At 38.8% G+C, this 14,099-nt stretch overlaps 1 protein-coding gene across 1 annotated transcript in view; it reads left to right on the top strand.

Moving 5' to 3' along the window:
* The window catches only part of LOC129239069 (glucose dehydrogenase [FAD, quinone]), a 56,110-nt gene extending 42,419 nt beyond the window's left edge, over positions 1-13,691 (top strand). The window contains exons 2-3 of the mRNA XM_054874352.1: positions 12,000-12,250; positions 12,316-13,691. Of these exons, the coding sequence (XP_054730327.1) occupies positions 12,000-12,250; positions 12,316-13,691 (1,627 nt within the window). The remainder of the gene's footprint in view (positions 1-11,999; positions 12,251-12,315) is intronic.
* Positions 13,692-14,099: the final 408 nt, after the last annotated feature.

The following is a 14,099-nucleotide window of genomic DNA, read 5'->3' as shown; positions in this document are numbered from 1 at the left end:
TAGATCTCCGCTTGTTATCTCGATGCCGTTAAATCGTTACAAGCAACGGTTAAGTGAACAAAGTTACACTTAATACCCTCATGCACTGCTCTGGTTGCATACAAAAACGTAATCTCGTTTAAATTTTTGCTATTCAGATAATAAATATTAAATCGTGGCTGAACTGCTTGTGAAATTGCACGTATAATTACATCACACAATGTAATTAAGAGTGATCACAGGTGGAAGTTGAGCGAACTTTCAGTTTGATTTTAGGAATAGACGAATAGAAATGCATCAAATGCTGCGTTAAAGCGATGAATGCCAATGGCAAGATGGCAAGAGCGATTTACTATCAGTGATGCCGTGTTTGAATTAATTAAATCGAAGATGGATTATTCGGGGTCTTCAGAGACGATACAAATTTTTCAATTTTGAAATCAATTTAATGCATTTTATACACATTTTCTATAATTTGATATCGCTTCAATTGTTATTTTCTAGAGACTATGTAGCCTTGTTTGTAGTATATGGATGGATCAAAAATCCAGTGGACTATATCTGATAATTAAAAAAAATGTATTATGTATTCTAGTACTGCTTTAAAAATGATCGAAGGCACATAAAATAGGAGCAAAATGTTGGCCAACCGAAAACTGTGATAAAAATAACTTATAAGCAAAATACTATAACAAAAAAAAAAAATTAAATAAAATAAAAAAGTTAAATAAAAGAAAAAAAAAATGAAGTTCAAATTTAAATTAAGGGGTTAGGTGGGTTTCACAGGATGAAAAAAGAAGATTTTGACTATTTTTTTTTAGTATATAAAATCATATATTTTATTTAAGCAATTCACTGTATCTAAGATACATATATAAACAGTATTTTGTAAAATTTTTATTTAAAAATTTCGAAAACTCAGCCGTTGGTACCTCATCTTCCTTGACGTCTCAAAAAAAAATGCTCTTGCCGTGGACAGCATAGCTCATTATTGGTTCATCTAAAATCAGAAAACCAAACGGATTTCGTTAGTACATGGATAAATCTCGTTGTACGAAGGAAAAAAAAATCAAAATTTGAATTTATGACAGGCTTTGAACCAAAAAAAACATTTTTTAGTGAAATTTCCGACATACATTGGCTAAAAAAAAATTGTTGTAATTAACAAAAAAAAAAATCCTTCGTTCAATAACTAGATAATGTTATTTCAAAGATTTGTACAAAATTTGAACTAAATCGCTTCATAACTTTTCGAGATATCGTGTCCACCGACTTAAAAAATGGAGTTTTGAGATAAAGAGGTATACGAGCGAAGCGCTCAACTGACGTGGCCTAATGGGCGGAACTTCTGAAGGGTCCATCTCTTAGAATTTTACTCGGATTGACTTAAAATTTTAGGAGAGTATTTTAAACATACTGTACTATTTAATGAGACAAAAAAACAAAATTCGATTTTTTGAAATTCTCAAACCCACCTAACCCCCTAAATAAAATTCAAAATAACTAAATGAAGCAACACAATAAAATAAAATATATAATAAAATAAAAATTAAGTAGAAATATATAAATAATAAAATAAAACGAAACCAAATACTAAATAAAATAATATAAAAAATAAAATTAAATAAAAACAGGGATCAGATCGCCACCAAAGCAAGCAAATAGAAAAAATTCAGCAGCAACTGACATTTCTATGAAGAAACAAATTATTGAAAAACGAAAGCTAAGAAAAAGATGGCAAAAAACTAGATCACCTGACGACAAGAGACAACTAAACTAAACTAAACTAAACTAAAAATTCTTAAGGATACTTAAAACAAAAGAAATAACAAAGAAACCGAAAACTATTCGAAGAACCTGACTCCCAACAAAGATCCAAACTACTCTCTTTGGAAATGTACTAAAACATTAAAAACCCCAAAAAAAAACATCAACCACCACTAAAGAAAGATGACAATTCATGGGCCGTTACAAAAGCGAAAGCGAAAAAGCGAAAACTTTAGCAAAATACTTTGAAGAGGTTCTATCGAATGACGAAGAAAAGAAAATTGACAACCAAAACAACTACCATTAAGACTTTACAAAAATAAAAAAGACGAATACACACGAAATAATAGCTTACATCAAAAAACGAATAAAACATAAAAAAGCACCCGGATATGACTTGATAACAGGAAAAGCATTAGTGGATCTACCAACCAAGGCATATAGATTTTTGCGAAACGTTTTTAGTGCAATGTTTCGCTTGCAATATTTTCCGAAACTCTGGAAAGTGGCAGAGTTTATTGCATTGCCAAAACCGGGTAAAGAACCAACTACCGTATCATCTTATAGACCAATGCGCTTACTACCGACAATATCTAAAATTGCTGAAAAATTATTGCATGATCGACTAAGCCAATTTCTGCAAAAAAAAGAAACGTATAATACCTGATCATCAATTTGGATTTAGAAAAAAAACATTCGACTATCCAACAGATCCATAGAATTACAAATAAAATCCAATCAGACCCTGAAAACAATCGTTATTGTGCGGCAGTATTCTTAGACGTAGCTAAAGCGTTTGACAAAGTGAGGCACAAAGGCTTACTCCACAAAATAAAAAGAATGCTACCTTTTGACTACTATCTCATCATAAAAAGCTACCTAACTAACCGAAGTTTCCATATTAAATATGACAATCAATGTTCAGATATTCATCAAATAACTGCTGGAGTTCCGCAAGGAAGCGTTCTTGGACCTCTACTATATGTTTTAATCACCGCAGACATACCACCTCCTGACGAAACTAATTCATCAATTGCTACGTTCGCAGACGATACAATACTACTGGCATCGGACAAAAGCTTAACTATCGCTACTGAAAAACTGCAGCGATACACAAACGCAGTTAAGGAATGGTTCAATAATTGGTGCCTAAAAATAAATAAAGACAAAACCGTACAAGTTATATTTACTACCAAAACAAAATTTACTGCAGTTCCAATTAAAATAAATGGCAAAGCAATTACAATTAAACCAACTACTAAATACCTTGTAATACATTTGGATTCGAAACTAAATTGGAATCACCACATAAAGCAAAAGATCAAACAAATAAAAGAAAAACTTCGACAACTTCATTGGTTAGTCAGCACAAAATCCAGACTTACTATACAGAACAAGCTATTATTGTACAAAGCCATGATTAAATCAATCTGGCTATATGGAGTACAGGTGTGGGGAACGGCTAAAAAGTCTCATATATTAAAAATTCAACGAAAACAATCGAAGATTCTTCGAATTTTCGCCATGTCTGACAGGTACACGAAAAATGATGACATTCACAGTACTTTTAATATAGCAACAGTAGACGAAGAGACCAAAAAAATAGCAAGAAGCCACTTTGAAAAAATACAGGAACACAATAATGCAGAAATCAACAAACTTCTGGAAAGGGAAAAAACACTGAAAGACGCTTAAAGAGAACTCGACCAAGCGACTTGATGAATGCTAGAAAATAATAAATGTGCAAAGGGGTTAAATTGCTGTTATATTGTTGAACAATTGTAATTATGTAGAGTAAAACTTGTATTGAATACTATTTAATTGTATATTGTTTCGTTTATTTTAATTTTTATCGCTTTGGCACTGGTCATTAAGCGATGTATGTAAATCCTGGCCAAATTGTTAAACAACGTACTTAATGTCAATGGACAGATGTATAAAAGAAAGGAGAACGAAAAAAAAATGTAATGAAATTGATTCAAATAAAATAAAATAGTAAAAAATAAAATGAAATATATTTTTGCGGAAACTGGACTAACTTCTATCGCAGATAACGCAGAAGACTGTATTGGTAAACTTTACGCTAAACTTATAACAACATCGAACAACGCACTTCGAAAAAATGTACAGCTTGCTACACTTCGAAAGCGTATTCCTAAGATATCGTCAACCATCCATCTCTGTCTCAAATTTGCTAAAGATAATAACCTACCGCTGCAAAGGGTTCAAATCAGTATACATCGAAACCCACCCTGGCTACTTAAAGAGGCGTCCTTTATTAACAATTTAGCACTAAAACGTAAAGCGAATACATCTCGTGAAGAATATAAATCCATTTTTTCTGAAATCGCAGCGAATTACAGAGCAATGGGCTGGAAGCTGATCTATACCGACGGGTCTAAGACAGAACAGACTTCATATGCTGTCGTAAAAGAGCAAAACGAAATAATAACTTATGGGCTCTTATTCCCATTCTGCTCTATCTTTACAGCAGAAGCAGTTGCAATTTTTAACGCCTTTTGGTATGCAATCCAAAACAAGGGCAAATTCATAGTGTGCACTGATAGCTTATCGTGCCTTTCGGCCATCCAGAACTGCAACAACTCTAACTACATAATTGATTTTATAAGAGAGACACTAACTACCAAACCACAAAAAATCAAAATTATGTGGATTCCTGGCCACGCAGATCTTAATGGTAATACACATGCTGACCAAATTGCAGAACAAATGAGAATCACCCCTACCATTACAACCAATATCATCTTTAAACATGACATCTACGGTCTCATAAAACACCAAAGGCAAAGTGACCTCCTACGCGAGTGGAGTAATTATAACCATCCCTACTCCTTAGTTAATCCTAAGCGTGTAAAACCAGGTTTTAGTGAGTCAATCCCAACGAATATGGTCACACCATACATACGCCTTCGACTAGGCCACACAATACTTACACACGCCCATATACTTCAAGGCATTCCACCCAATCTATGCCCGTTTTGCAACTCCACCCTGAGTATAAATCACATTCTGTCTTCATGCCCTAACCTTGCATCGACTAAACATCATTACTTTCGCAACATTGACCCTCTTGAAATATAATATTAAAAAATTCAACCGAAGCCAACATATCTATATTATATAACTATCTCAAAGATACTGATCTACTTCGTCGGATCTAATCGAGCCATAATCAACCTGCCAGCCGAAAGCCTCCGATGCTAGCGCTGCACTACTTTCAGTTTGTATAATAATTTTATTGTTATGTAAACCTTTATAAAATAAAATAAATAAATAAAATGAAATCAAATCAAAATAAATTAGAAACCAAAAATGGTATAAAAATAATTCAGCATAAAATAAAATATATAACAAAATATTAGTTATATAAAAGGAATTTAAAATTAAATAACAAATAAAATAAATAAAAAAAAATTAATAAAGCATAAAAAACTAATAAAAAAAATTTAACAAATATCAAAATTAAATGAAATAAAAAATAAGAACTAATTTATAAAAATAAAATACAACAAAATGAAAAGAAAAATAAAATGTGAAATGAAATAAAAGAATAATTGTAAGCTTTTAACTAAATATGACAATAAAAATACGAAAAAAAAAAAATTTTATAGCCGCTGAACAACTTAAATCGTGTAAAATAAAACAAATACATAATACAATAAATTTAAAAAATACAAAAATATAATATGTAAAAATACAATATAATAAAAAATACAAAATACTATATCACCAAATGAAATAAAAAATGAAACAAAATCAAGTAAAACAAGAGAAAAATAGGTAGGTAGGTAGGTCTGTCGGGGAGTGAGCAGCCAAAATAGGCATCCCTCACAGCATACATAGCCACAGTTGTAAACAACCAGAGAAAAAGGAAACGTTTATCCATTTTCTCTGTGAATGATCTGCCCTGCGGGAGGAGAGAATGTCAACCCTGAGCACACCACTGTTCAAGAGTCTGAAGCAACTGTCTGGCTTAGACGTCAACAAGCTAATAAGGTTCTTAGACTGCACAGACTGGATATAGTCAGGCTGTAAATAACCATAAAACAAGTTGGTAGGGAGGATGTGGCAACAAAATGTTGCGGAAGCGCAAGTTGGATTCTGGATGAGTCACCAACTTCAACCAACCTGATACGTAGGCAGAAAATAAACCACAGTAGCAGTTTATCTTCTACTCCTTGCGCTAATTCATTTTGTTTTAAGTGGTGCGCGACTACACACGTTGACGTCGTGGAAGAGTCTAGTAAAGGCAAAGATTGTCGGTTTCCAAACACATGAGTCCTGAAGCTAAGAGGTAGTCATTCCATTCCCATTTTTCTTTCCCTATCCTTAGTCTACCTTTTTCCTCTCTTTCTCCCCTGGGCTGGAGTAAGGTGTCATACGACCCGTGCCGAGACGCAACCTGGCTGGGGGCCCAGTCCATCAAATAGCCCAGTCGCAAACGGAGTATACAGAATACCTGGCGACCTTCTGTACTACCTGAGCGGTCGGCACTCGTCAGTGATTTTTCGAGATCAAACATCAAAGTAGAGGAAGATTAAACAAGCTGTACCGCAGGTTGGTGTCCTTTCTCCCTTGCTGTTCAACTTCTACATCTCGAAGCTCCCCCAACCACCAGCGGGAGTTTCCCTGATCTCATACGCTGACGACTGTACGATAACGACGTGGGGCAATGACATCGATGGCCTGTGTTCCAAAGTGAACAACTACCTTACCGACCTTTCTCGCTTTTTCACTGCGAGGAATCTCCAACTTCCCCCCACTAAGTCCACGGCGACCCTCTTTACCACCTGGACAAAGGAGGTCAAGCTGTCCCTTAAGGTAAAAGTCGACGACACACCAATTTCGACGGTTAGCAACCCCAAAATTTTGGGTGTAAAGACAAAGAACTGTTGCTTTCGACATTGGTCGGCCGGTTCTGAACTATGCTGCGCCTGTCTGGTCGCCTGGAACTAGTAATACGCAGTGGATAAAGCTACAGACATGCCAAACTACTTCCATTCGGACAGCGACCGGTTGCCTCCTGATGTCCCCCGTTTAACACCTTCACAACGAGGCACAAATGCTCCCAGTACTGGAGCATAACGAACTGCTCAGCAAGCAGTTCCTGCTAGGATGTTACCGCAGGTTGCACCCCTGCAGACACCTGCTTGAGCCTGAGCCGCCTCCCAGGCACGTCAGGAGACACCTTTTAGACTACGCCGACGAAATCCAGGACAAAACTGACCGCAATCTACTGGACCGGACAGTATTTAGACAGTCAATAAACGACATCCACCGGGAGACCGTCACCACCTTCATGAACTCCCGTCCTTTGAATGCCGTAATCGGAGTCCAACCACCACCTATTGCAGACGAAGAGCTTCAGCTTCCCCGTGAGACTCGTGTAACAATGGCACAATTACGTTCTGGATACTGTAGTAGGTTAACATATACACATACATATCTAAAACACATGTCCGGCATGTGAAGGTATCCCGCACGACACTAACCACCTCTTCACATGCCCCCTAAAACCAACTCATCTAACACCCCTCTCCTGTCGAAACAGCATGTTTCCTGGGCCTACCCCTAGATGAGCTAGACGAAGACGACCGGTGATATGCCCCACACTGACGGGGCTACCATTACCATTACAACAACAACAACAACAACCTTCTGCATTATCCAGCCTTACTTACACACAGATGCCTCTGTGCGAGTGGACTTTCCCTTGCTCAACACTCGTGGGACCAAAATGGAATCTTCTAAAATAAAACTAAATAAAATAATTTTAAATTAAATTATAAAATAAAATATAAATAAAATATATTAAAATGGAAAAATAAATAAATATAATATAAAATAATAATAATAAATTAAAATAAAATAAAACAAAATTAAATTAAATAATTTAAAATAAAAATAATGCTATATAAAATGAAATAAAAACTAAAAAAAAATCTAATACAACAAAAGAAAACTTTATAAAATTAAATTAAACAAAATTAAAAAATAAAATAATATGGATTAAAATAAAAAAAGGGGGAAAAGACAAAAAAATACAATGAAATACAAGCAAAGTAAAATCATTAAGAAAAAAAAAATAAAGTAAAAAATCAGCGAATCAAGCTTATTTTAAACGAATACGAAAAACAAAAACATTTCACGTATAAGCGAAACGGAAGAAAATTTTCAAAAGCTGTAAGTGATAACAAAAATTACGTTTAAACATGTGAGGAAACATGCAAACATTTCCAATTAACTGCACGCAGCCGGCGAAACATTGTGAAATACTCAAATGACGTTGCGCTAATGAGTTCAAACTTGAGAAGAAATCATTTGAAAAATGAAAAAAAAAACACTACCTGTGCTGGCAATCACTCGCTTGTACTCACTTAAGCACAATAAATTTTGCTGCTTTTTCCTAAAGTACGATTTAACCTTTTTGCTGCACGCAGCCATAATCAAATTGCCAGTGAATGCTTTCAGGCACCTTTTTATTTTCATTCGGTGGTAGCTTAAAATTTTTTCAATGAAATAATTTTTTGTTCCCACTTTTCGGTGATTACAGTATTATTATTAGGTGTTAAACCAGTCGCTGGTTAAGTCAGTTAAGCAGACACGCTGGCACTTTAACTGTTGGGTATTTGACGATTAGTGTCTAACAGAAAATTGGCCTTGGCCTTAACTATCCAATGCCTTTATAGTCAAATACAGTTATTTGGCAAGGTCGTGTGGAAATTGAGCTATTACATCTCCATTAAATACATTTTAAATACATAATTATTAGAATCATTAAGATGGGCAAGATGAAATTTTTGGGATAGGAAAAAAAAATCATTGAAAATTTTGTTCATCATTTTATTTGTGTACACTTCAAGGCAGCGTAATTTTAGGTAGTTTGTGGCTAATAACAGTCAACTCGCAACCATAGGAGTAGTAGAAATCATCAAGTAAAAGGATGTAAAAATTATGGGCCAGTAAAAGCTCTGTTTATTGGTGGACGGGGGAAATAGTCGAATTGAGACGTGACTGTCTTCGCCTCAAACCGTAATACAGCAGATCCAGGCGAACCGGAAAAGACATTGGGAACGCAGAGCAAAGGCCTGCTAGCGCAAGAAGCAAGAAAGAAAAATGGCAAAAACTCCGGGAAGATCTAAAAAGGGACTCCTAGGGACTTGGGTACAAGATTAAAAAAAAAAAAATAAATAATTGGCGCGTACACTTCTGTTAGGTGTTTGGCCGATCTCCTCCTCCTATTTGTGGTGTGCGTCTTGATGTTGTTCCACAAATGGAGGGACCTACAGTTTCAAGCCGACTCCGAACGGCAGATATTTTTATGAGGAGCTTTTTCATGGCAAAAATACACTCGGAGGTTTGCCATTGCCTCCCGAGGGGGGCCGCTATTAGAAGAAACTTTTTCTTCATTTTGGTGTTTCACCGAGATTCGAACCAGCGTTCCTGTCTCTGTGAATTCCGAATGGTAATAACGCACCAACCCATTCGGCTACGGCGGCCGCCTACAAGATTATGACGAATAAATTGGGAGCCAGAATACCTACACCGGAATTAAGCTCGAGCGCGATGAATTATATCGTAAAAGAACTCCTGCCAAGTGGCGGAATCAGGGGTGGGCATTGAGTGTCAAATAAATGTGACAAAAGAGCCTCCACTATTCACCAGCGAGGAACTCCAGTCAGCCGCGAGTAAACTCCAAAACAGCAAGGCACCAGGACCGCATATGGCATACTCGCAGAAGTCCTCAAGGAGGTCCTAAAAGTGCAATCACAAGTCTTACAACGCTTGAGAGGGATTTTTCCCAGAAACCTGGAAAAAGCAGCAGCTCGTGCTTATAAGCAAGAGGAAAGGCAACCTGCGCAGGCAAGCTCCTTGAAATACTGATCAAGTCTCGACTGGTCGCTGCCATAGATAATGCAAGAGCACAATCAACAAGATCGCACGGCTTTAGACACGGGGAGTCTACAATAAGCGCAATCGAAACTGTCAGAAATAGCGTAGAAGCAGCGCAACAGGACAGTATTCAATCGAGACGTTTAGTCCTCCTTGCCAACTTAGACGTAAGCAACGCTTTCAATAGCGTAAATGGGTGGACATATTAGCCGCCTAAGAGCTAAGATTCAAAATGCCGGCATACCTACAGCACGTAACGAGTAGTTAATTTCGATACCGCAAACTAGTCTATCAAACCCTAGAGGGTTCACGTTGTATATGTATACGTCACATCCGGAGCGGCACAAGGATCAATTCTTGGGCTACGACGAATTATTCTATATTCAGAAATGCTCAATAGTCCCTGTCTTTCAGACGATATCCTTGAAGAAGCTCGTAGAAAATTTAACCAAGTCGTGATACGGACACAAACGTGGCTAGATTCACGTGGCCTCAAATTAGCCACAGAGAAAATGGAGCTAATACTTCTAACCAAGAAGCACAACCCGTTAGAAATTAGCATGCAAACTTGCTCAAATACACTAACCACAAAAAAAGTCTAAAGTACCTAGGCTTAAGACTGGACTCAAGACTAACCTTCGGCGCCAAATAAAACATGCAGCAAAGAAAGCCGCTAAGATAGCATCCCTACTCAGTAAACTAATGGCAAATATAGGGGGTCCCACGCAAAGGAAACGGGAAATAATGATGGCTACCATGCTCTCCATTCTCTTATACGGAGCTGAACTGTGGGCAATTACGCCAAAGGTAAATCACCGTTGCAAACTCTTAGCATCGGTATGACGAACGGCAGCCCTGAGAATTGTGTGCGCCTACCGCACAGTATCAGGGCCAGCTGTTCAAGTAATAAGCGGTTAAACACTGGTAGGCTTACTAACTTTTAGAGGAAGAAGTTATGGGAGTTAAAGAATGAGGGAATGGAAGAAAGAGGGAATGGAAAAAAGAGTTAGAAAACCTGCAGCGCGCGAAATGAGGGATGAAACGTTAAGGCTATGGCAAGACCGCTGAATTCATGCAACCCGCGGCAGATGGACGACTATGCATGCGTTGGGGACAAAAGCACGTCGAACGCTGGAGAATGCAGTCGGTCACATAATCTATGAAAATGTAATCGACAAGATGCTAAGCATCGAGTAAACGTGGAAAATCATAAGAGGTTTCGCGGAAAGAACTCTCCAGAGTAAAAAGAAGAGTCTGCACATAGGCATAGACCTTGTAATGAATCCGACGACGCCATTTGAGTAGACGTTTGAACGAGGTCTCTCCACAACTTTTGTTCATCACAGATCTATGGCATCAAAAGAAATATTTGCTTATTGTTTTCCCTGAAGTTTTTCGACGATATCTTTTATCATAAGGTAACCTGGGGAAAACTTATCCGAAAGTTACAATAAATTTAATTAAAACTTCTAATGCCAAAAATATTCGGCAAGTGTGTAAATGCTTTCTCCAAAAACCTTTAATTCATGTACGCAATGGAAAGATTATTTTTATTTTCTTCTTATACAAAACAACACTGCACATAAGTATGGAGAAGCTTATCAGTATTAACCGGCAGGGAAAAAAAGGGAGAGAGCCTAATGTCTTTTTTCCCCTTGACAACCTGCGCTCTACTCCTGGAAGGATGGGCTATGCACCAACTCAGCGAACGCTGGGCAAGTACATGAACGTGTAGGGTCGCGAAGTCCTTCTGGCCACGTTTGGATAGGAGGCGTTCGAGGGATATCCTGGGTATGACAAAATATCATCTCTCAAATTTCGTGGGCATCATCACGGGGCACTGTCCGCGAGGTACACATGCCGTGAGACTCGGAATTACTTCGAGTCCTTTTTGCGTCAGCTGTATGGAGGATGAGGTGGAATCATCTCAGCACCTTCTCCTTAGCTGCCCAGCCTTCGCGGGACTAAGATTCAAGTATCTTGGTTCTCACTTCTTTTCTGCGCCTGCTGATATAGCAGGTGTTGATAACAAAAATCTGATGAACTACATCAGCAGTATAATGAGGTTAACACAACCGCGGACTTGTCACCGTTCGTAGTCCACAAACACTCACCACTCCCCATCCCTTCCCTTCCTCCCCCTTTTTTTTGTCCTTTAATGGTATCATAAAGGACGAACCAAATTATTTCGTCCAAGTGGGCCCTACTCTCTGGGCAACCATCACAACCTAACCTAACCTAATGTCTTTTTAATAATTAAAATTTCCAGCAATATTCTCAGTTCCTAAACTTTCTATTACACCAGCTTATAATCCTTCGTTTAACTTCTTTACTTTCAGCACCCAACCCCAGGACACTGCCTGTCAGGCGATGAAAGATCGGCGATGTTGTTGGACTCGCGGCAAAGTGATTGGCGGCAGTTCAGTGCTTAATACTATGCTCTATATACGCGGAAACCGTCGCGACTTCGACCAGTGGGCATCTTTCGGCAATCCTGGTTGGGGTTATGAAGACATATTGCCCTACTTTCGCAAATCGGAAGACCAACGCAATCCATATTTGGCACGTAATAAACGCTACCACGGCACAGGTAAGTTGGGCAACTTGAAATTACAGCTAAAAACATACAAATTTATTACTATTCTCTCCCACCAGGGGGGCTCTGGACGGTGCAGGACGCACCCTATAATACGCCGCTTGGTCCGGCCTTTCTGCAAGCTGGCGAGGAGTTGGGCTATGACATTGTTGATGTAAATGGTGAACAGCAGACCGGCTTCGCTTTCTATCAGTTCAATATGCGTCGCGGTTCGCGCGCCTCCACCTCAAAGAGTTTCTTGCGGCCGGCGCGTCTGCGTAAAAACTTAGATGTGGCGCTTTTCGCGCATGTTACCAAGGTACTGACGCATCCGGAAACGAAACGCGCCATCGGTGTGCAGTTCATACGCGACGGTCGTCTGCAGACTGTTTACGCTACACGCGAAATCATACTCTCCGCCGGCGCGCTCAGCTCACCGCATTTGATGATGCTCTCGGGCATCGGACCGGTCGATGAGCTCCAACGTGTAGGCATACCGTTAGTGCAGCATCTGCCTGGTGTGGGACAAAATCTACAGGATCACATTGCAGTGGGTGGCATTGCATTTCTCATCGATTACCCGATTTCGATTGTGATGAAGCGTATGGTAAATATTAATACGGCTTTGCGTTATGCCATCACCGAAGATGGACCGCTCACGTCCAGTGTCGGCTTGGAGGCGGTTGCTTTCATCAATACAAAATATGCCAATGCCAGCGATGATTGGCCCGATATGAGCTTTATGATGACCTCGGCGTCGGTCATGTCTGACGGCGGTTCTCAGGTGAAAACTGCGCATGGTTTAGCCGACGAATTCTACAATGAAGTCTTTAGTGAAGTGAATGATCGTGATGTTTTCGGCATCTTTCCCATGATGCTACGTCCCAAGAGTCGCGGCTTTATTAAATTAGCCTCCAAAAACCCGCTACGCTATCCACTGCTCTATCACAACTACCTCACACATCCAGACGATGTCAATGTACTGCGCGAAGGTGTCAAAACCGCCGTCGCCATGGGCGAGACTCAGGCGTTAAAGCGCTTCGGCGCGCGATTTTGGAGCAAACCATTACCGAACTGCAAACACTTGCCTCACTTTACCGACGAGTATTGGAACTGCGCAATACGTCAGTACACCATGACCATCTATCACATGTCAGGCACTGCGAAAATGGGTCCACCCAGCGATCCTTGGGCAGTGGTCGATCCACAATTGCGGGTTTACGGCGTGCCTGGGCTGCGTGTAATTGATGCGAGTATTATGCCCACCATTACCAATGGCAACATCCATGCGCCAGTGGTAATGATAGCCGAGAAGGGCGCCGACATGATAAAGGAGCTATGGCTCAGTAGCACGCAGTGGCGTAACAAGCGACAGGCGCCTGATTTGCAGCCCATTTGCAACATAACCGAAGCAATGGGGAGCGCAAGAAAAGTGACGAGCGTGGCGGGCGCCTAGCGAAAATCAACGAACGGAAGTGAAGACACATCCTTGGGCAGAGTAATAGAATAGAAAAATAGTTCTAGATTAACTTGAAGAAAAAAAACTTTTGAACAGGCACTAAGGCAATTGAGCAGTACTTGGTGTAGGGCTAGGAAAAGTGTGTTCTTTCGAATATGGTTGATAGCAATTTCTTCAATGGTCGAACTATAAATTCTGCTTAAATCTAGCACTTGACCTCTGATGCTTAGAAGCAGCATTAAGTCATTAGTCAGTTAATTACTTAGTAGTTAAAGAAACTTGATTAAAAAAATTCTAAAAAATTGTTTTAGATAAAATATATATTTATTATATTTAAATAGTAAGAAATTTTTATTTTAAAAATATATTTTAATTATTTTAAGTACCGAACTTTCGAAGTATGAT

Source organism: Anastrepha obliqua, chromosome 2, assembly GCF_027943255.1.
Source record: "Anastrepha obliqua isolate idAnaObli1 chromosome 2, idAnaObli1_1.0, whole genome shotgun sequence".
In the NCBI taxonomy this organism is placed as follows: Eukaryota; Metazoa; Arthropoda; class Insecta; order Diptera; family Tephritidae; genus Anastrepha; species Anastrepha obliqua.
Note: the sequence above shows the minus strand (reverse complement) of the source record. Positions and strands in the feature narration are given on the sequence as shown.